Source organism: Chamaea fasciata, unplaced genomic scaffold, assembly GCF_029207755.1.
Source record: "Chamaea fasciata isolate MVZ Bird 193981 ecotype frontalis unplaced genomic scaffold, bChaFas1.0.hap1 SCAF_14, whole genome shotgun sequence".
NCBI classification, from domain to species: domain Eukaryota; kingdom Metazoa; phylum Chordata; class Aves; order Passeriformes; family Sylviidae; genus Chamaea; species Chamaea fasciata.
Window position 1 is genome coordinate 2,984,482 of NW_027094099.1, and position 21,630 is coordinate 3,006,111.

The 21,630-nt window shown below is 44.8% G+C and overlaps 1 protein-coding gene across 2 annotated transcripts in view; it reads left to right on the forward strand.

The window, feature by feature from the left end:
• Positions 1 to 21,630, forward strand: part of MYO9A (myosin IXA) — a 171,909-nt gene that overhangs the window by 79,819 nt on the left and 70,460 nt on the right. For both annotated transcript variants that reach the window (XM_066196002.1, XM_066196003.1), the window contains exon 9: positions 2,636 to 2,725. In XM_066196002.1, the coding sequence (XP_066052099.1) occupies positions 2,636 to 2,725 (90 nt within the window). The remainder of the gene's footprint in view (positions 1 to 2,635; positions 2,726 to 21,630) is intronic.

Sequence of the window (21,630 nt, forward strand, 5' to 3'; positions counted from 1 at the left end):
TATTTGAAAGAAAGTCTGAGGAAAACGTTCAGTTCTTTTCCAAGAAGAGCTGATAGAAATCTGAATTTATTTTCAGTTACTCCACACGAGGCATCTTTAGAGTGAGCATTCAGCACAGTAATCCCTTTCTCAAATATGGAAGGAGAGACAAAACCTGATGTTTTCTTGCTCTCCAGCTGGAAATGGTTCATTTTTGTTCAGCTGCTCTAGCATAATACCCCAGAATTACAGAACTGCTGGAGAGGCAGTCTCTGCCTGCCTTGGCTCCAGCCCAGCCTTTCCTGGCTCTCTGCTCCCGCTGTGCTCCGCTGACATTCCCAGCTGTAGTGCTGCTGGTCACCCCTCACTGGCTCATGGAGCTTGAGGCCTCCAGCCCTCTCTGGGCCCACTTGTGGCAGTGAAATCTTAAATCTGCATTTTGTCCCTGTAATTAAGATCTAAACTCCTGCAGGCTGTGTTTAAGAGGGAGAGCAGGTCATGCCCTTTAGCACCAGGAAGCAAAAATCCATGAAATGTGACCCAAGAGTGAAACTCCTAGGGCACAAAGTAGAGGAATAAATGGATCTCCTCTTTGCTACTCTGCACCAATGGGTGTCTCTACTTCACACTTAGTGGAGGTGGAGGTGTAGGATGAGGGGAAGCTGCATGTCCTTACTCATCGGCACGTGCTGAGTTTATCTTTAGAAAGCTCCAGTGGCTCCTTCCTGGCATCAGGAGTCAGCTGCTTTCATGCTGTGACCTTGAATGCAGATTAGGATGATTTGGTTGCACCCATGGTGTTCATCAGAGGGGATGAAGGAATCGAGATCAAGCTCCACTGGGTGGTAATTCTAGGCAGGGATCTGGGGAGATGCAGGGATTCCCATCCTTGCCAAGAGTGTTTTTGTACAAGAAGATAATTTAATGGGATCTCCCTGGGTCAGGAGATGAAGGATGCACATCCTCAGGTTCCCTCCCTCCAGAGAGCAGAGGGAGAAAGAGCTAGGGTTACCATGAGATGGGGATAGTGAGGGATGGCATGGGTAGTTGTTTAAATTGCTTAAAATCTCTGTGTTTGCTGACATATCTGGGACTCGGAAGTGTTTATGTTGTTGAGGAATATTTCTTTGGACTGTTTTGATTAGGAGCCATCTGACACCCCTCTGCCTTGTTGCCTTGGATAATTGAAAAAAGCCAGCATGCTGGCTGCGGGTTTGCAGCATCCCTGAAGTGGGATAATGGATGGTGTGAAACTCAGTTTTGTTCCAAGTTGTGCAGTTGAGGGAGAGCAGCCGATGGTCCTGCAGTTGAGAGCTGCTGCAAAAGTGTCCACAGAGCTGAAAATTACAAAATCACGTATTTTGGTGAATGTAGAGGAATGGAAACCAAATGTGAAATCTTGCTGTGGATCTCTGGATGAACCAGGAGATTATTTTTTTTTCCTGCTTGATTTTGTAAGGTAAAATTGGATTGTAGGAACTGGGGGCTCCTGTGTAGTGCTGAGCACTAAAGAAATGAGGTTTCTGGCAGGTTACATCATATACAGGTGAATTGATGTATTCTGATTTCCACAGCAACAAGTTCTTGTTGCAGGAAGAATCAGTTATGTAAAAACTCCCTGAATTTTATCAGGTAGACTCCCATGATAGTAGTATCAGAGATATCCAGAGGAGGTCTGGTGCCTGCATTAGCAGTTTGTAGAGACTTCAGTGCAGCTTCTCTGTGTCAGTCCACATCGACTAATTCTGGGCTCCAAGATTTTCACCCAGACTCATGATGTCTTTTTTGACTTGGACATTTAGTGAAGACCAGTCAATCACTCACAGTCTTTAGGTCTAACTGATGTATTCTGGGAGAGAGGACACCTTCTGAATTCCTCAAAGTAAAAGGGTTTGAAACTGATCGGGAAAGAGGCTCTTCCCCAACAGCTGCAAGTACCACCTAATTTCTCAGCACGGTTTTCCTCTTTGCTGAAGTATCTGTGTTTACACAACTGAGTTTTGTTCTGCAAACCTGTGAGGGCTGATTAGAGACTGTCACCTTGCCAGGAACTGGGGCTTTAGGGAGTAAACATCCAGTGCCAGTAGCAGAGTAAATATCAGGTGCTTTTCCAAAGGTTTCTTCCTCCTTCTGACTCCTCCCCACCCTTAAAGCACAAAAAAACCCAAAAACCAAAAAAACCCAACAAAACTCCTTCTCTTTTATATCTCTGAAACTGATGAAACTGCTTGGCTTATTCTAGAGTAATTTGTATGATTTCATCTTGTCAACACTAGAAAGTTGACTTATTTTGCCAAGAGAAAGTGTGGGAGGGAGGAGCCACGCTGGAAATAAGGAAAGCAATGGGAAATTGCTACAACTGGGATGCCTGAATGCAGAAAATCAGGTTCCTTTGAATACCCTGGTGTTAGGTTTCTGATGCTGGGTTTATGTGCTGAGTTGGCTCCTCCCAATGGCATGTTTTTACCCATTGAACTTAACTCTGCAAGGGCTGGTGAAAGTGGTCTAATTTTTTTAAATTAAATTTTGAAATTTAAATGTGTTTACACGGAATTTTTTTTTTTTTTTTGCGTTTAAATGTTAGCATTTTTTAAATTGGATTTGAAATTAAAAAAGATCACTAGAATAATCATTAACATCTGTGCTTTTGTTTTAGGTGAAAGAAGAGATGCTGTTTGAGGCCCTGGTGACCAGAAAGACAGTGACAGTGGGAGAGAAGCTGATCTTACCATACAAATTGGCAGAGGTCAGTACATGATGTTTGTTATTAAAAGGCAACTCTTGGAACTGTTTTCAATACATTGAGATGCACACTCAGAATTTCTTTCAGTTTTTATTTATGTCAAAATAATGTAGGAGAAGCTAATGGGTGTCTTAGTCTAGGAAAAAGATTGACTTTTCTTCTCTTCCATTCCTGGAAGACAGGTTTGTACTTTGTTCTGATGGCTTGTAAGTGCTTTCGTGACTTGTGGTTGTGTGAGAGTTGTCCAGAGCAGAGCTGTGCGTTGCTGAGTGTGTGTGTGGGTGCAGATGTTCATCTCCAGGCATCATTCCTTAGGCTGGAGCACTGATTCCACAGCAGAGTGCTGACTCCAGGAAATTTTTACTGCCTTCTTGAGTGCCTGTGTTAGTGGTGGTTCTTGTATGGCAGGAGCTGCAGATCTCCATAGGAGGTTCCCAATAGCTTTTCCTCAGACCCCTCACAACCTGGGCCCTTGTGTGATACTTTGGCGCCACAGCTCCATCAGCTTCTCTCACATTCCATTGTAATTATATGGGATGTAAATGGGATTTTCAGGAATTCTGAATTCTGATCTATGGCTGGTAAAGAGATACAAATATTTTCCTCTTACAATCTTCAAAATACATAACTTCTGTTCTCCTGAGCTATTTGTTTGGTCTATTTCCGCCTCTAATCTTTTTGTATCCCCCAGATTAGGAGCACTGAGCATCACACCACACATGGTCCTTCCACTTCCTCTTGTTGTAGGGCTGTGTGAGAATTTACAGCACCTTGAATAGCATCTCGAGAGCAGCCTGTTGTGTCACAAATGAGTAAACACATTCTGTTGTCTCTGGGGTCATCTGGAGATATTTTGACTCCTTTTTCCAGGGGGAGAAAAAAAAATCTTTTCTCTCACTTTGAGGGTGTGTTTAAGCTCAGTAATTGTCACTGAGCTTTAATCTGTGTCCTAACAAAGAGCACACAAGGGCTCTCACTGGGTCTTTGTGATGGACATTTAATCAATGTGGTGTTTCTACTTTTTTCCTTCATCTTGGGCACAGGCATTAAAAAATGGCTAGAAAAATTTAAAACTGAGCTATAACTACCCTTCTGCTAGAGCGTCCTTAGAATAATGGAGAATAGTATCACAGAGTGGGCTGGGTTGGAGGGGACCCTGAAGATGATTTGTCCCAAGCTCTGCCATGGGCAGGAACACCTGCCACTGGACCAGGTTGCTCCAAGCCCCATCCAATGTGGCCTGGCCCCATCCAGGATGGGGCACCCACAGCTTCTCTGGGAAACCTGTGCTAGGGCCTCCCCACCCTCACAGCCTACAACTTCTTCCCAATATCCCATCTATCCTACTCTCTGTCAGTTTGAAGCCATTCCCTATTGTCCTGTCCCTCCAGGCCCTTGTCCCAAGTCCCTCTGCAGCCCTCCTGGCGCCCCTTTTGGCACTGGAGCGTTCTGTTCTCCAGGCTGAACAATCTCAGTTCTCTCAGCCTTTCCTCACACCAGAGCTGCTCCATTCCTCTGATCACCCTGGTGCCACCTCTGGACTCTCCAGCAGCTTCAGGTCTTTCCTGTGCTGGGCTCCAGGACTGGGGCAGCTCTGCAGGTGAGGTCCCACCCGAGCAGGGCAGAGGGGCAAATTCCCCTCTCTTGACCTGCTGCCCAATGTCTGTAGTGTGTAGACACAGCTGGGAACAGTCTTACCTTGATGCTGTTTCTGTTGAGTTGGAAGACACTTCTTTAGAACTAGAGTGGCTCAGCATGAGTTTCTCAAGTTCTTTCCCAAATGTTTTTGGTGATATGACTGCTCCCAAATCTCAAGCGTTCCCTTAGAAAGCTTTATCACCAATATCAATAGAAGAAAGGAAAGATCAGGGTGTGGTGGCTGTGGGGGAAGATGAAGGAGCCAAGGCTTCTTTGGGAATGATTGATGTGATCTCCTTGACAAAATCATTTTGGAAGAAGCTATTAATTGTGTTGAGCACCACCTGTGCTTTTTGTTCACCTCCTAACATCATCAGCATCCTGACCACCAAATTTTATCCAGCAGTGACCTCACTCTGAGAGCAAGTTCACTGCTCACAGAGCAGAATTTGAGATGCTCCAACTTGAACGTACCCATGGTAAGAGGCCTTCTCCTGGTCTTCCTCAGGCTCAGGGAATAGGAGGAGTGACTTAAATTCAGATATGTCTGAATCAGGAAGGAAGAGTGGCATTCATTTGACATTTTGGGACTTCACAAAGATGTCTGATAATCCCCACTCATGACTCACAGGACTCTTGGGAATCAACAGGCTGGTTATTCCTGAGTGTTTAACAAAGGAGCATTATAGTTGGCTCCAATGGATGGAGCCATTGAGGGTTTAAGGATTTGCAGACATGGGTCTCCCAGCACAACCTCTGTAGCTCATGGGCAGCTGCCTTTTCTGATGGATACAGCAGTTACTTTATTCTTCAGATGCCTGTGGGATTTTTCATAGCTTGGTACACTGAAAGTTTCAGTGGAGTTTGTCTGGAAAAGACTCTGCTCCACAGGCTCTCAAAAAAAGCATTGCGTAATGTCCTATTGGCATGTCCTTGCTTCTTTACACCATCAAGAAGAGCAGATTGGATCTATCAGTCTTCAGGTTGCAAGAGAGGTGATAGATGCTACATCCCTGGAAATGTCCAAGGATAGGTTGGATGGGGCTTGCCCATGGTAGGGCATGGATAGAGATGAGCTTTAAGGTTCCTTCCAGCCCAAACCATCTGAGATTCCACATGAGAAGCTTGAGATTTAAGTTTGGGATGGGTTTTGAGCTTTGATGAGGTTCTCATATGCATCTCCTCCATTCTAGAATGTTTCACTTTCTGTGCTCGGCACAGGGGCTGACATTTGCCAATCCCTTTCATCAGTGTTGGAGTATGTGGAGATGACAACTCCGCGCAGAAATGCTTTTCGTGGAAAGTGAGTGTGATCATTCCATAATCCCAGCCTGGCTCTTGAGAGATATGTGCCCTCAGGGTCCTGCTGTGACAACTGTCAACCCCCTTAACAGTCTTGAATGGGCAGAGTTGGCCTGAAGGGATCCTTCCCTTTGGTATTTTGGAGGCTTCAGAGCTGAGACTGGAGTTTAATTTTCCAAGCCAAGCCTTTTCTCTTCCCCTTTCCTGAGCTGCAGCCCCGGAGCACATGGAGAGACCGCCTTTGTTGGATTTGCAGTGATGTCACATTCCTGGCTGTCTGCGCGATCCTGCCTTCTTCTTGTGCACTGATTGGAAACATAGTCCTGTGGTTTGGGGCTTTTTTTTAAAAAACAGTGGTTTGAATGCTTGGCAGGTCGCTTGTAACATTCTCCTTCAGTTATGAATTTATATCAGACTGACTGTTCCTGGTTCTGCTCATCTTTGTAGTACTTTGGGTGAAACTTTATCTTTTATTCTGGCATGTTTTGGGTAGAAGGTACTGCAAAGTGGGGGCAACTTGTGGATGGACATCATGGAATCACAGATGGGTTTGAGTTAGGGGGGACCTTAAATCTCATCTCATTCCACCCCCTGCCATGGGCAGCGACACCCTCCACCATCCCAGGTTGCTCCAAGCTCTGTCCAGTCTGGCCTTGGACACTTCCAGAGATCCAAGAGCAGCCACAGCTTCTCTGGGCAACCTGTGCCAGGACCTCACCACCCTCACAGGTGGGAAGGAATTCCAGCCTCGCAGGGAGTGACTGTCCCATTCCTGGCAGTGTCCGAGGCCAGACTGGACAGTGCTTGAAGCAGCCTGGCCTGGTGGGAGGTGTCCCTGCCCACAGCAGGGGGTGGAATGGGATGAGTTTTAAGATCCCTCCCAACTCAAACAGTCTGTGAATCTTTGATCTAGATCAGGTAACAGGTTAAATGTAACACTGAAGTCCAGCGCAGAGGGAGGATTCCAGCAATTCAAATCAGTGCCTTCTGTGTGCCAACAGTTGCTGGTGCTGTTGTCTTCATCTGAGCAAGTTCTTCCCAGCAGAGAGAAGATTTCCTTTTACTCTTTTTTACCCAGGAGCATGCAAGGTGTCTGGCGGCAGCACCTGCTTGAGAAGGGCCATAGGTAGGAGCAAATAAATAGTTGTGAGCCAAACTCCAGGGTGGGATTCTTGGTGTTCAGTCAGTGCCCGTCCTTGAGATGTTACAGGAATTATGGGATGAGCATGTAGTTTTTCAGGAAGACCCTACAAAGCATAACGTGCCATCAGCTTTTCTCATCATTCAGTACCTCATGGTTTATCATTTAGAGGTTGTGTCTGACCATGGTATTAACATTCGAGTACGTTCCCGTGTCACTGGAGCTACAGCTCTTTCTAAAATTAAGAGGAGGGCAACCAAGGGGAGATCTGGTTTTGCAGGGAGAAATCAAGACTACTTTGTTTTGCCTCTTGGGGCTGTGGCACCAATGGCAAACATGGGCTTGATTTGAGACCCTGCAGGGGAGCTGCCATCCTCTCTGGCTGCACCTCCAGCGTCTCTGGCAATCAATGACACCACATTCATAAATAATGCTTATATTCATCTCTGGCAGCTACCTCTTATCTCCTGAGCCACGCTGGCTCATCTACCATGGAGCTGCCTCCTGGGAACATCCATTTTTCCTTTTATAGCACTGGATGGTGTTTTAATGCAGTGTTTGAAGCCACTGCGCAGTTTGGGCGAGCGCAAACATCTAGAAGCTTTAGGCCATAGATAAACTTAGGAAAAAGGCTGCACAGACATGAAAGGCTGCACTTGTGTGCTGAGGTCTTGGGCTGTTGCCCAAAACAGCTGCCAAAGACTTTATCAGGAGTGAGATGGTGCATTAATGGAGCCAGCAGCACTGCATGGGTTTCCAGAGATATCACAGTGCAGTGTTTGGAGCAGCGAACTGGAGAATTTCACTTCATTTAGCTATTGGAAGAACCCTTGGAAAAGGCTGTGGGAGCAATAGAGCCATCAGTGGTAGTAGTGGTGATTGGACTATTTTGATTCAGATCTGTCTTGAACATTGGGCATCTCTGCAGCCACAGCCATCTTCTCCTTGATAAGGTAAAATACAGCAGACACGTTGCTGAAAAAGGGAAAAATGGGATTTTAATGGCAGCAAAGTAACATGCTATGGGTTGCTGTTGTCCTTCCCAAAGTGCCCTACAACTTCAGACTTTGGGCTTCTTTTTCATTTATTATTATGTGCATTTTTGCAGTTATACTGAGGTAGGAAAGTTTCATAGGCCACAATTCAGGTATTCAAAAGAAAAAAAAAAGGTGTGCTAAATGTCAAGTGACTTGACTGATTTTTGGTAGGAAACATGCAGGAGCAGAGCACTTCAGTCACATCTTTGTGGAGAAGTTGGGGGTTGTTAAAAATCTTTCTCTTGATCCTGTTTGTAATCTGAGTATCATCTTAATCCATACAAGGAACTGCCCTCCTGGGCCACATCTGTCTTCCTGCTTCTATCTAAATAATCCAAGGAATTCAGGTTTTTTCCATCCCTGCTCCCTGCAGGTCTCCAAGGCCATTAGAATATGCTTTGACTCATCCATTCATTTAACTCTCTCAAATCCATCTTGGTTGGTGGTTCCATCCCCTTTCCATCGTGCTGGAGACGAGTCTATGGCTGAGCTCTGCAAGCGTCCCTGCCTGGTTTCCATCCCATCTGTTCTGTTTATCAGGCTGGTGTCCAGCACCTGCTTGTCTGTTTTTCACCAGTCTCTGCATTTTTCCCTGTTCTTCATCCAAGGAGAAAAAACTCATTATCAAAGTAAATACATCTGTTTGCAAGCCTGTTTTACATTCCTCCAGGAAAAAAAAAAAATCCATGATGTTTTCAATTCATTAACTTCATTTAACCAATACAGTTGGTGTTTCTTAAGCAAACGACTGTGCTAATAGACATTATTTTAACAGATCTTTATAATTTTAAGCCATTTGTGATCAAGGACTTTTTACCCTAAGGGTTAGAAAGCGAATTAATTCACACTTTTGGGAGAAATCTGATTTGAAATTGTGCAACAGAAGGGAAATAAACTGACCTGATTCTTGCCTTCCTTTAATTCTGGAGATCTGTTAGGAGCTGGTGGTTTGCTGTGATGGGTGTCACTATAAGCGTGCCCTGTATTTAACTGAACGTGTGTTCAGAATTGTAAGTGGAAAATGGGTGTCTGAAAACTCAGAGGAACTGAAAGGGACTGAGTTGTACCTCCACCAAGGCAGTGGAAGCAGCTGTTGGGGAGCAGATGTTGGGCCAGCAGCCCCAAACTTCCCCATAAGCTGGGCAGCAGGGAGAGAGGGGATTCTTCCCCTCTGCCCTGCCCTCATGAGACCTCACCTGCAGAGCCATCTCAGCCCTGAGGTCCCCAATATCAGAGGGATGTGGAGCTGCTGCAAAGCGTCCAGAGGGGGCCACGGAGAAGCTCCAAGGGCTGGAGCATTGAACCTTGTGTTTTGGGTGACAGCAAAGCAGGAGAGGAAAGTCCAGGTCTTCTGAAGCATTTGCTGAGGACTCCACAGGTTTGCTTTCATTGTACTTTCATCCTCTCATGCTCATTGTCTCTGGGTCTGTGCTGGCTCAGCAGAGCCAGAGAGACTTCTTGGAGTGGGACGACAGTTGGATTTGTATCCTTTGGGAGAAGGAGAGAGGAGACACCCTTTGCCCAGGAGTGGTGGGCCCAGCACATCTTTCTCTTCTCTTGCCACAAAATCGTTAGATTTTATTTTTGCACGTCACCAAGTGTCACTTTACCTGGACCATCTTCACCTGGGATGAATTTTTGCTGAGGAATACAAGACACTTGGAATGACCATCACAGAGCCGTTATTTGAGATGATAAACTCTGCTGTGTTAGGAACTTTAAATTAGGGAGAACATCTCATTTTCAGCACAGACACTGAGTTTTCAGCTCAGTAGCAGTTAATTGGCAGAGAGACAAAGTGTGGAAGCCTTGTGGAGGGAACTGTAATGAGTCAAAAAAGTATTTCCTTTCAGCAGAGAACTGAGTGATGTTTTATTCTCTGTATCCTTGTAGTGGGGCTGGCTGATGCCTTTTTCAGCCCATCATAAGGGAGAAGGACTGGAGTTCGAGCGCCGAATGTCAGAACCTTACCTAAGATGTTTAAAAAAAACAAAAAAAAACAACTAAGGAAAAGATCATAGTTGCAATTAATCACAAGCCCGAAAATATTCAAGGAGAAAGAGTGGGAAGGAGACAAAATAATTAATAGCATGAAGAAATGAAAATTCTCAGTCCTGAGGTATGAGGACAGGGACTTTTAATGGAATAGAAAGCAGCAGAACTGCTGGAAGCACCTACTTATCCCCAAACTCATTAGCTGAGGAGACTCGTTGTCACCACAGGTTATTAACATGAGGAGCTCAGCAGGAGCCCTTTGAAGAGCTGCTATGTTGATTAGTGCTTTCAGAATTCACAGAAAAATATTAATAGAATAAAACTGTGAAACCCCACGAAGTTTTTTAGAGTCAAGTAAGTGTCTCTGCTTCGGGACATGAGGGCAACCTGGATGGATAGAACTTCAAAAGAAACCTATTTGTGGGATGAGGTTTCTCACTTTTCCCTTGGAAATGCACATCCTCATGCAAAAGCTGCTGCAGTCACTCTCCTGCTCTGTGCCACAGTGGAAATTCCTGTGTCTTAACTGTGTTCCTGCTGTTTATTTGGCACTGATGTTTGGGAAAACAAGGAAGGCATTGGGATTCCAGGATTCCTGAATGAAGTCCAAGATCAGGACTTTAGGAGGGGAAACGCTGACTTTCCATGGATTGCTCTGCCTATAGCCCGCTGCAGCGGCCCTTTCAAATCAAATCCATTCTCAGCTCTTTAAAGGATTCTTTTAATTACATCTGATTACACAAAAGATGCTGTAATGTCACAGAGTTCTTTTCGTTACTTAAATTTCTACTAAAATCATGTGAAAACTGTTCAAGGAATGCAGACAAGGCATTCCTGGGTTAGTTAGCCAGCTCTTCCCACAAGGGATGTCGTTTTGGTACAGTTGCCTGGACTATGGGATTTTCATGTGTAATCCCAATCTGAATAAATTCAGGTTGATTTTTTCCTCAGCCCAGGGCTGTTGGTCAGTGGCTGAAGGAGGAGGAGGAGGTGTAGAAGTTCTGTGGCTGGATCGGGTCTGTTGCACAAACTTTGCCTCCACAGCGGTAACAGCTGAGGTGTGATGAGAAATAACTTCTCTCTGGGAATCCTTGCCAAAAAACAGTGGTAAAAATAACCTGGAATGATGACGATGGTGCACTGGCAGAACAAGTTTGTCTGTACTCGCTCCCTGCTTGGGAAGGACCAATCCAAAGGCAGGATTTGGCTTTTAAAGGCTTGAGGGCTGGTTTTGGTGATTGGACTCCTTGGTGAGGATTCCAGTACATTGTGCCTGTAAATGCCGAGCAAATTTCCCTAAACGTGGCCTCCTCACATTAGATCACACAACTTCTTGTGCCACAGAGTAATTTATTAATTGGTTTTTATGCTGGTTTCACTGTAAAACATGGGTGGGATGGAAGCTCAGTTTGTGCCATTGGCAGAGCAGACTCTATGCACCAAAGTGGAGGAAAACACATTCTGTCATCAGTGGACCCTTCAAACTTGGCTACCTGGTGGCTCCATTCTCCTGTAGCTCTGTGATGGGCTCAGGATGGCTCTGTGGGAGCACCTTTCCCTAAGGGAAGTTCCATGCATCTCCTTTCATCGTCTTCTCCACGGGAGAAGCAAGAAGTGCAGCCTTGTTTTCCAGAAGGGTTTAATTTCAGGAAGAGAGGATTTTTTTCCTTTCTTTTTGGTTTTGATTTGTTACAGATGACACTTTCTAACCACAGTGCCCAAATCCAAAGGCTCTGAGTGAAATCTTTTTAGGAAGATGATGCTTATAACCACCTGTCTCCACAGTCAGGACTCAGAGAAAATCTCTAACACGATTTGTGTTGGTTTCCTTTGCTCCTGGCTGTACTTGGGAACTGTTTCTGAAAAGCGTAACCACAGCATGTTCCAGTCATCAACTGCAAAGTGACAGTATCAGAGACAAGACTTGAAATCATCTCTAAAAATAAACAGCAGGCAGGCTCTGGCCTGGTATGGGAATGGTGGGTCTCCCATCTGTCCCTTCCCAAACCTGCCTACCACCAGCAGGGACACAATAGCTAGATCTTCAACACACCCACAAAATATGTCCTTATTGTTCTTATTTGAGGTTTTCCACTTAATTTTCTGTGTTTGCATCCATCTAATGACAGAAAGGATGAGTAAGGAGAGGGCAGTTGCAGGAACACTGTGATACTTCCTGTGTTACTCCTCAGAAATCACAGAAGCACACGATCCATTTCAGTGGGAGTGTATGTGAGATAGTGTGAGGATCACAGAATCACAGGATGGTGTGGGTTGAAAGGAACTGTAAGGTGTGTCTGATTTCACCCCCTGCCATGGGCAGGGACACCTTCCACTAGCTCAGGTTGCTCCAAGACCTGTCCAACCTGGCCTTGGACACTGCCAGGGATGGGGCTTGGAGCTTCTCTGGGAAACCTGTGCCAGGGCCTCACCACCCTCACAGCCAGGAATTCCTTTCCAGTACTCCATCTAACCCTGCTCTCTGGCAGTGGGAAGCCATTCCCTCTTGTCCTGTTCCTCCAGGCCCTTATCCCAAGTCCCTCTGCAGCTCTTCTGGAGCCCCTTTAGGCACTGGCAGAGGCTCTGAGGTGTCCTTGGAGCCTTCTCCATGTGAACACCCCCAGCTCTCCCAGAGCAGAGGGGCTCCAGCCCTCAGAGCATCTCTGTGGCCTCCTCTGGGCTCTTTCCAGCAATTCCACATCCTCCTGCTGTTGGCCTCAGAGCTGGAAGGAGCTCTGTACATGGAGTCTCACCTGAGCGGAGCAGAGGGACAGAATCCCCCTTTCCTGCTGCCCACACTGGGGAATCAACCCCCAGGGCATGGGAGAGTTCAGGGCTCCCAGAGCACACAGACAGCTCACATTGAGCTTTTCATGACCCAAAACTGATCTACCACTATGTTCAGCCCATTGAGTGAATCCCCAGTCACCCATGTGTGTGGGGGGAATTGTGATTTCCTGCTGTGACACAACCTATCTGGTTTCCATCCACATCCGTGTCCCGCGTCTGGGATGAACCAACAGCCTTTGGGGTTCCCCCTTGGCTCGCAGGGCATGGGCAGAGACAAGCAGGATTAGGGGTTTTTTTAAACAGAGGCTTAACACCCAGAGGAAAGTATTCTTGCAGGATAGCAGATTCAAACTTAATCCCTGACTTGGCATCCAGGAGTGTTATATCATGCTCAGGCGGGAGAAGTATGATGTCATTTTCCACACTCATATTTTATCTGAACATCTTATTAAAACCCTGTCATTCTCCTGGGTCATTTCCCTAAGAGAGCTCACATCGTCAATGCTCCACTCTGGCTTCAGCCTGCAAGAAAGGTTTTTTAATGATTTTTATGTACAATTAAGGAGGAGAAAAAGTATCTTTAAAGATATCATTGAAAGAAAAAGAGAAAAATGCATTTTTTCATTTTTTATTACAACAAAAAAGAGGGTAAGTTGGCTTTAAAGTAGTTTGAACATTCCTATAAAGGTTCATTTTTATGCTTTAATTCTATAAATGTACCTGCAGAGGAAATACTTTAAAAAACAGCAACAAAGCACTGAAGTCTTGCACTATCTCTGGCTCCCACCCTCCCGGCTGGCTGCCACATCGTGGCAGAAACCTTCCACTATCACCCTGGAGATAGGAGGCAGCAGGTTGTCCTGCCAGTGGATTTTATCCAAGAGATTCAAGTGTCAATGATGTTTTCCAGAACTTATGGGTGGATTTTCCAATATGAAAAAATAGCCTGTAATGTCATTACCATACAATGCTGTGTCGTGCCCCAACGTAACGCTCGAACATGAAGGCACTTCAGGATTTTGTCACTAAATCAGGTGTAAAGTTCTCACATTCAGAGAGGGGGTTTAGGTATTCGTTTCAAATTTTATGTTACACCTTTTTTCTAATTTTTCTTGTGCTCTCCCTCCTCTTGTAGTACCTCCCTCCTCTTCTCAGTACCGTACATGACCACCTTGGGCCGATTGGTGTGTTCACAATTACCTTCCTTGGACAAAAGTCCTTCTCCAGCCTGCCACTCTGTATTCGTCAGAGGCATTTTAAGGGGATTTCCCAAACCATACTAACACCCTTCCCAAAAATCCCAATGGGACGGGTCAACTCAAGAAGTTTATCCAGAGAGACAGTTTTCCAGTGTCAACGTATCATCAGGTTGACAAGGAAATCCTTCAAAGCTGCTTGCTTACTTGCAGCTCTAGGAAATTATAAACCTCTAGTAATTAATTAATTTTAAAAAATAATTATTTCTAAAAAATAATTTAAAATATTTTAATATCACAGTGTTCTCATCCTGGATTAGTGTGTTCATCCTGCTGGCCATGGGTGGAGTAGGACACATGGCATGGGACAGGATTCTTCCTCTCTACTCTGCCCCCGTGAAACCCCACTTGCAGAGCTGCCTCCAGCTCTGGGGTCCCCAACAGCAGCAGAAGGACGTGGAGCTGCTGGAGCCAGTCCAGAGGAGCCCCCAGAGCTGCTCTGAGGGCTGGAGCCCCTCTGCTCTGGAGCCAGGCCGGGAGAGATGGGAGTGCTCACCTGGAGAGGAGAAGGCTCCAGGGAGGCCCCAGAGCCCCTGGCAGGGCCTGAAGGGGCTCCAGGAGAGCTGGAGAGGGACTGGGGACAAGGGATGGAGGGACAGGACACAGGGAATGGCTTCCCACTGCCAGAGTTAGATGGGATATTGAGAAGAAATTCCTGGCTGTGAGGGCGATGAGGCCCCGGTACAGGTTGTCCAGAGCAGCTGTGGCTGCCCCTGGTTCCCTGGCAATGTCCAAGGCTGTGTAAGATGGGGTTTGGAGCAACCTGGGCTAGTGGAAGGTGTCCCTGCCTATGGGAGGGGGTGAACTGGATGAACCTTAAGGTTTTTTTCCAACCCAAACCATGCTGGGATTCTATAAATGAGGCACTAACAGCTGCATTTGGACCAGAAGAGGGATTTCGTCCTTGTCTGATTCCAGCAGCTGAGAGGTTTCTGTCTGTTTCCTTCAAACCCAAAAATGTTCTCCCAGTTTCAGTGACGAGCCATAGATGCTCCAGCAGGTTTTGTGTGTGTGCTGCTCTCCTTCCTCACCATCCTCCTCGCTTTCTGCTCTTTCCCTAATTTAGTTCTCACAGCTACATCTCTCCCTCCCTTCTTTCATCGCTACTCCATCTCAGCACAGGAATGTCAAACCCAGCAAACCACCCTCAGCAGTTCTCTCCCTACAACCACAAACCCAAGCTGCAGCCACTTTCCATGTGGGTTTTTTCAGCCCTCGTGGAGCAGTAACGGCATCAGAGATAAAAACTGGCTTTTTATAGTATTTTAGTATATGTTGCCGCTACTCCTCTGTCACACAAGTATTATGAATAGTATCTGGCACCCCTAGGCGCTGTTCAAATGAAAGTGTATTTTCAGTTTGCTTTTTTTAATCTCGTGATTAGTGATTGCTGGAGATCATCATCTCTGAGATGCCCATGTGGGCTGTTTTCAATTGTCTGCACATCCAAGGCTTACTGAGAATGAGGGGTTGGCTTCTGTTCCTGGTCATTAGATCCCTTTAGGTGTTCCAAATCAAGTGCATTAGGGGAGCTTGAATTCCTCCTGCTTTTACTTGTTCTAATCTTGGATAAATCCTATCCCTCTTCACGGTGACCAATCATTGCTAATGTGTGTATTTTTAAAAAAAACCAAGCATAAGTTTTAATTATTATTTTAGAATAGAAACTGATTTCTTTAATTGTTTACTTGCATGCAGCAGCCTTTTGTTGAATAGGTACTTTGAAGCAAATAAGAAAACACATGCTCTCTTTTCCTGATTTTTCCCCTTCTTGGAAGTTAAAAACGTCTTTCAAACCCACAGAAGTGATTGAAGAAGGGAGATTTTCATCTGAAAATCCTAGGTAAATACCATGGGCAAAATTCAGTAGGTTTTAAAATGTGGGGTTTTTTTCCTCTGAGTCATATTGGAATGAGACATTTCTGTTACAGTAAGTACAAATGTAATTACGAAGCCAAATTTCACCTTAGAGAATAAATGGGGGAAAAATGGGAATGGCTGATAAGGATTTCAAACCAGGAATTGAATGATAATGAAAATCAAATCCTGTGTATGATAATAGCTCACTAAATAATTTCTGTGGTAGAATATCAACAGATTCCTGGGATTTAGTGCCAAATCCCTGTGAGCAGAAACACCAATTGATTAATCAGAGAATGTGCTGAAAATTTATTCCACATATTAAAAGAAAAGCAAACAAATGAAGCTCTCACAGAGCCACAGAAACCACATATCCAGATTTGATTTTTGGGGGGATTTCCTGAAAAGGAGGAATTCTACTGCTACTTTTTTTCCCCCAAACATTTCATTGGAAGCACCTTTCATCCTTGTATAGAAATTATAGGAAGCCCATCAAAGGTCTAAGGGAAAAGGGGTTATTTCCTCTCTTCCTGTGTTCAGATCTGATTTCCTGAAGAGAAGAGGAATCTCTGTTTCTTCTCTCCACCAGAAGAAACTGTATTTTGTGGTGCCCAACTTTACTTAAGTAATTGAACACCTGTTTTTTATGTTTTACACCAAATCCTGCAAACTTCAGACCTGGAAAGAAACATTTCTTATCACCGTGGAATTACTGTAAGTGTTCAGTATTTGTTGGTAAGAGTCTGAAAGGGGAATGTGTTGGTTGTTTTCCTCCTGGAGGGCAGGAAACAGCTGCACGTGTGTCCTCATGTTCCGGAAGAGTTGGGGGGTCACCAGGAGAGAAAGAATCTGTAGGTAGTTCCTATGGTTGTATCAACATCACTGCTATTTTAACAAATGAACTTTTGGAGCTAGTGCAGGTTCTTGGGAAAATTACAAGGCGTGTTGCTTGTAAAGCCACATTTTTTGGGCTGGGTGGGAGTTGTGCATTGGTAGGGAATGCTGGCACTGGCAACAGGTTTATCCAGTGTGAGTAAATAACATCGATAGTGTCCATAATGGAATACACACACCATCTCCTGGGAAAATGCTGGAAAACTGGAGGTAGAAAGGACCATGACCAACAAGGCAGCAAGTCTTGTGGACTGAACAGCAAAGCACCAAGTGGCCTTTGGGGCTAACAAGTCAGACAGCCTTCTAAAAAGTCTTCTCTTCTAGATCCAAGGAATTTTCCAGAGTTGTGCTTGAGAAATGGCATTTGAATATCAGCTTTTCAAGTTGTCATAGCTTGTTGAAAATCTGGAGTGATTTTCACAGAGCTTGCCCCCACATCTGTGATGTCCCTGGTGAAAAACTGGGATTTAACAATGTTGTGTTGACCAGAATTGTTGAAGGTGCAGACTCAGCTGCGACGAGCTGAGTCTGTCAGCACATATTTATGGGTGCTTCCTAGATTTGCATAATGCTGAGAGATGGGATAAGGGTTGTCACAGTTTATTAACTGTGTTTAATCCTCACAGTTAACGGGTGTTTAATCCTCATTAGGGCTTTAAGTCGTTTTGGTGCTCACACTCACTTTCCAGTTGTACTTAAATCCACTTCTCATTAACTGAGTCTGTGCTCAGGGAGTGGGGTCTAAACCCCAGCTCTGAGCACTCTGCCCTTCCTAAGGTGCATTTTTCATAGCAGTGACCCAAAATAGATTATAATGTCCAAAGTGTGTGTGTAAAAAGGGAATCTTTTTCTATGAAAAATGGGTTCAGGGTTTTTTTATCTTGCTTTTCTAGAGAGCAGCATGTGATGCCAGCTGCTCTCTGGAGTTTCCAGTGATGGTTTGAGGCTCAGAAAGCCTCCTAGGCAAACTCAGATACATACATGGCTGTGCAAATGTGGGGTTTAATGTTCATAAGAGCTGCCCAAACCCAAGTATCCATCCATTCACCACCTTTCTCCTCTGTCCTGGGTCAGGCTGTGCTGTCTTCCACATCAGTTATAAGGGAAGATGGACAAACCTCTCAGTGAGCTGAGATGTTTGAAGTCTTTAGAGACCTGTAGCTGTCTCATAAATGCCACTTTGGAGTGATTCTTACTCCGAATTGCTCAGTGCACCAGTACCCTGCTCTTCCTAGATGATACAAAAGTGATGAGCTTTGCTTTGTTTTTGTCTTTTAGTTTTCTGATTGTCTGTGTCGAGCAATGCCCTGAACAGAAATAGTTCTTCTTTTTAATCTAGCTCTTTTGAAACTAAATGTTAGAGGAAGTAAATAGTGGTTACAAGAGCCCTTCATCCATGGATTTGTTTGGGTCAAAAATGCTCAAAGCTGAACTCCAGGGGCCAGTTGCTGTTGCAGATACACTCCGTGGTTGGTTTGATTTGGTGGAGTCATTGAGAAGAGAATCTGTCTCTTGTATTTCAGTCCCACTCTGGATCTCACTGTGGTTCCTAGGGTCCACCCTCCAGAAAATATTCCTCTTGGCTACAGAAGGGTGTGACTAGAACCACGGAGCTTCCAGCAGCATCTTGATGGCTTTGTCCTCAGAGAATATCCTGAGTTGAAAGAGGCACACAAGGATCATCAAGTCCTGCTCAGTGAGATCTCTTGGCTTTCTGCACCCTGGGACGTCCAGTCACTGGAATATTGCTGCAATTTTTGCTCTTTGCCTTTCAAAGTCCTTCAGCACTTGCTTTCACCCATCCTCTGTTCTCTGGGCTTTGTTTATTCCCCCTAGTCTGAAAAATGTATAAATATTTGAGGTTTTGTTGTTCAAACTGAGCTGTGTCTGCTGTTGCTCATAGGTTAGTCAGCAGTAAAAACACTGAATCCAATAAGGAGCATGGGGGAACTTCCAGCAAAATCATGTGAAAATGTGTGTAAAAGGTTACCTGAGCATCTTGGGATCGTGGAATCTATTAGGTTGGAAAAGACCTCTAAGATCATCGAGTCCAACCATTCCCCAGCACTGCCAAGGCCACCACTGACCCACGTCTCCAAGTGCCATATCCACACAGCTTTTAAATCACTGCGGGGACGGAGACGTCACCATTTCCCTGAGCATCCTGTGCCAGTGCCTGACCAACCTTTTCACCGACCTGAGCCTCCCCTGCCACAGATTGAGGCCATTCCTTCTTGTCTTGTCCCTGTTCACTGGGATCAGAGCCTGACTCACCCCCATGGCTGTCCCCTCCTGTCAGGGAGTTGTGCAGAGCCAGAGGGTCTCCCCTGAGCCTCCTCTTCTCCAGGCTGAGCCCCCTCTGCTCCCTCAGCTGCCTCTGCTGCTCCAGACCCTTTCCCAGCTCCATTTCCATCTCTGGCTCCAGCCCCACAATGTCTCTCTTGTAGTTTTCAATGTCTAAGCTTGGTGGGAATTTTAACCTGCCTCCTTTCCCTGGATTTTCTGGGTACCAACAAATATTCTGAATAATTCCAGCTTGAAATTCAGTCCTCAGCTGAGTGCAGAAGGGCAGGAGTGAGGGATCCTGCCTGGAGCAGGGAGTGCTATGGGATGGCAGCAGACAGATTTGCTTAAATGTATTTAGTGACTTTGTAATCTCAGTTCTTAAGAATCTCCTGTATGTGTACAAATGTGTTTTACAGAGACTTTTAATTTGAGCAAATTTGGGTTCTTGAGATTATATCTTTTCCAGCCTCTAAAACACAGGCTGCTGCTGCCAGAACTGTATATCCTTGTTCCAAAGCACTTCAAAAGCAGATTTTAATTCTTAAGCGTGTCTTCCCCTTGTTCCTTTTGACAAAAGATGTTTCCAGAAGTTTGTCCGTTTTTAAGGTGGCCTGAATCTGATGCTGATCATGACAGCTTTCAGAACAATTATTTTGGCAACAAAATCCTACAAAAAACTCAGATATGTTATATCAGGATCTTTACAAAAGTTGGCCTACCCAACAAGTGAAGTTTCTGGCATATAATAAATAATATATAGATCCTTTCTAGCTTGATAAGCAGGAAACTATTGATTAAAACCTTGTCTGTAGCTTATTTCCTGACCCGCCGAGTCAAAGCGTGTTTGATCTGTCTCAGTTTGGAATCAGCAATATTTTTGTGTGGATGCAACATGTCCTGCTCCCTTTGATCCCCAGATATTTGTTTTGGCACTGCAGCAGCTATTTTTATTTTGCTTTGTGAGGGAAATAAAAATGGTTTGATGTGTATCACCATGTTCCAGATCTGCCTAAATGTCACGTAAAGAGATTTGTGGAAGAGACCAGAAGCTGTAGGTGTTGACCTGAAGACAAGCTGTATGTGATGTATGGGATATAGTTCAGAGACTAGAATTAATTTAGGATATGTAGGATAATACAGAAATAAATAAATTCTCATTAAATAAAGCATAAAACCTTATTATAAGTGCTCTGCTGCAGCTCCTGAATTTGAATAGAAATAATATTCCCTGATGGTCTTCAGATTGTGTAGTTTTGGAATCTATTTAGGATAGTGAGGGGCTTTATTTAAAATGTGACATCAGTGAAGATCTGTTCTAAAAAGTAAATATTTTATTGAAATGAAATAAAAAAATTCGAACAAAGAAAGGCTCCCCTTAACCCTGAGTCATTTAAAATATGTTCATTTCAGTGAGGGTATTTTTTAAATGGATTAAGGCAAAGTGCTCCATCCACCCTGTATTCTTGATATGTTGCTTTGCCAGGAGTTTCCTACCAGCTCTTAGGATTAAGATTAAAAAACCATCACTTCTAAAAGCAGCTCTTAAACACTTCGGGATCTGGGCCACTGATTGTGGGACCCAAGCGTAGCAAGGAAATCACCTCTTCGTGGGCTTCCCAGCTTTCCATGTAGCTGAGACCACCTTGGGAATAAGAGCAGTGGCTCATCCCCCACCCAGCACATTCTGGTGGAAATGGGGCAGTGCTGGTGTCAGGGAAACTTCCCAGTCTCACCATTCAGGAGACTCGTGGCAGTCACACTCCCGGCATTCCTCAGCACTGCAGTGGTGCAGGCTTAATGATATCCTCGTTTATTTGGAAAAAAAAAAAAAAAAGCAGGGACATTCAGGGGTGAAGTCCTGCACATCCCTGTAGCCTCTAATAAAATGTAATGAAAGTATTGCGACATAAACCCACATATGATGCTGTAGGAGAAACAACGGCCTTCTTTTTAGCTTTAAATAGAGACGGAATTTGTTTTTAATTGCACATTGGAGCAATTAATTGGGCTGGTCTATGCCAGGACAAAGCATTAGGGCAGTGGGAGACATTCCTGGATCTTGGCCCTTGTCTTTCCCCAGAGACTGATTTTTGTGGTGTGACAGTGGCACTGATTGTCTTCCAGCTTAATCAAAAAAGTAGCTGGAGCATAGGGATAGAAAATTTGCCTTGAATTTTCTATTAATCACTGAAATAATCTCTCACACTGAGGAAATTAAAAAAAAAAAATTAGCAACCTCCACCCCTCTCAAACAAGCCATGTTGCTTTTAATAAAAACAGCCAAAAAACCCTTTTCATCAGGAGAGGGAAGAAAAAGCAGTTAGTGGGAACTAGAGCTCTTTGTGTTTGAAATGCCGGCTGCTTTCCAGCCCTTGTTGGAGAACTCAGGCAATTTCAAGAGCTCACTCTTTAAAAGTGCTGTTTTAATCTGAGCTACATCAGAATCCTTTCAGTCCTGTTGCTCACCTATTTGCATCGCAAGCTTGGTTTTGGTTGTTTTTTGGGTGAGGAATTCCTTGCTAATTATGGCCATATTTTGTAGTTACCTTGCGATGTCACTTTTTGTTGCCACCACATTACGGTCAGCAGCGTACAGAGGCTGTGAGAATCCTCAGTCACATAACCATGGAATTGTTCAGGTGGGAAAAGCCCTCTGAGCCCATCCAGTCCAACCATCCCCCAGCAGTGCTAAGGCCACCACATGTCCCC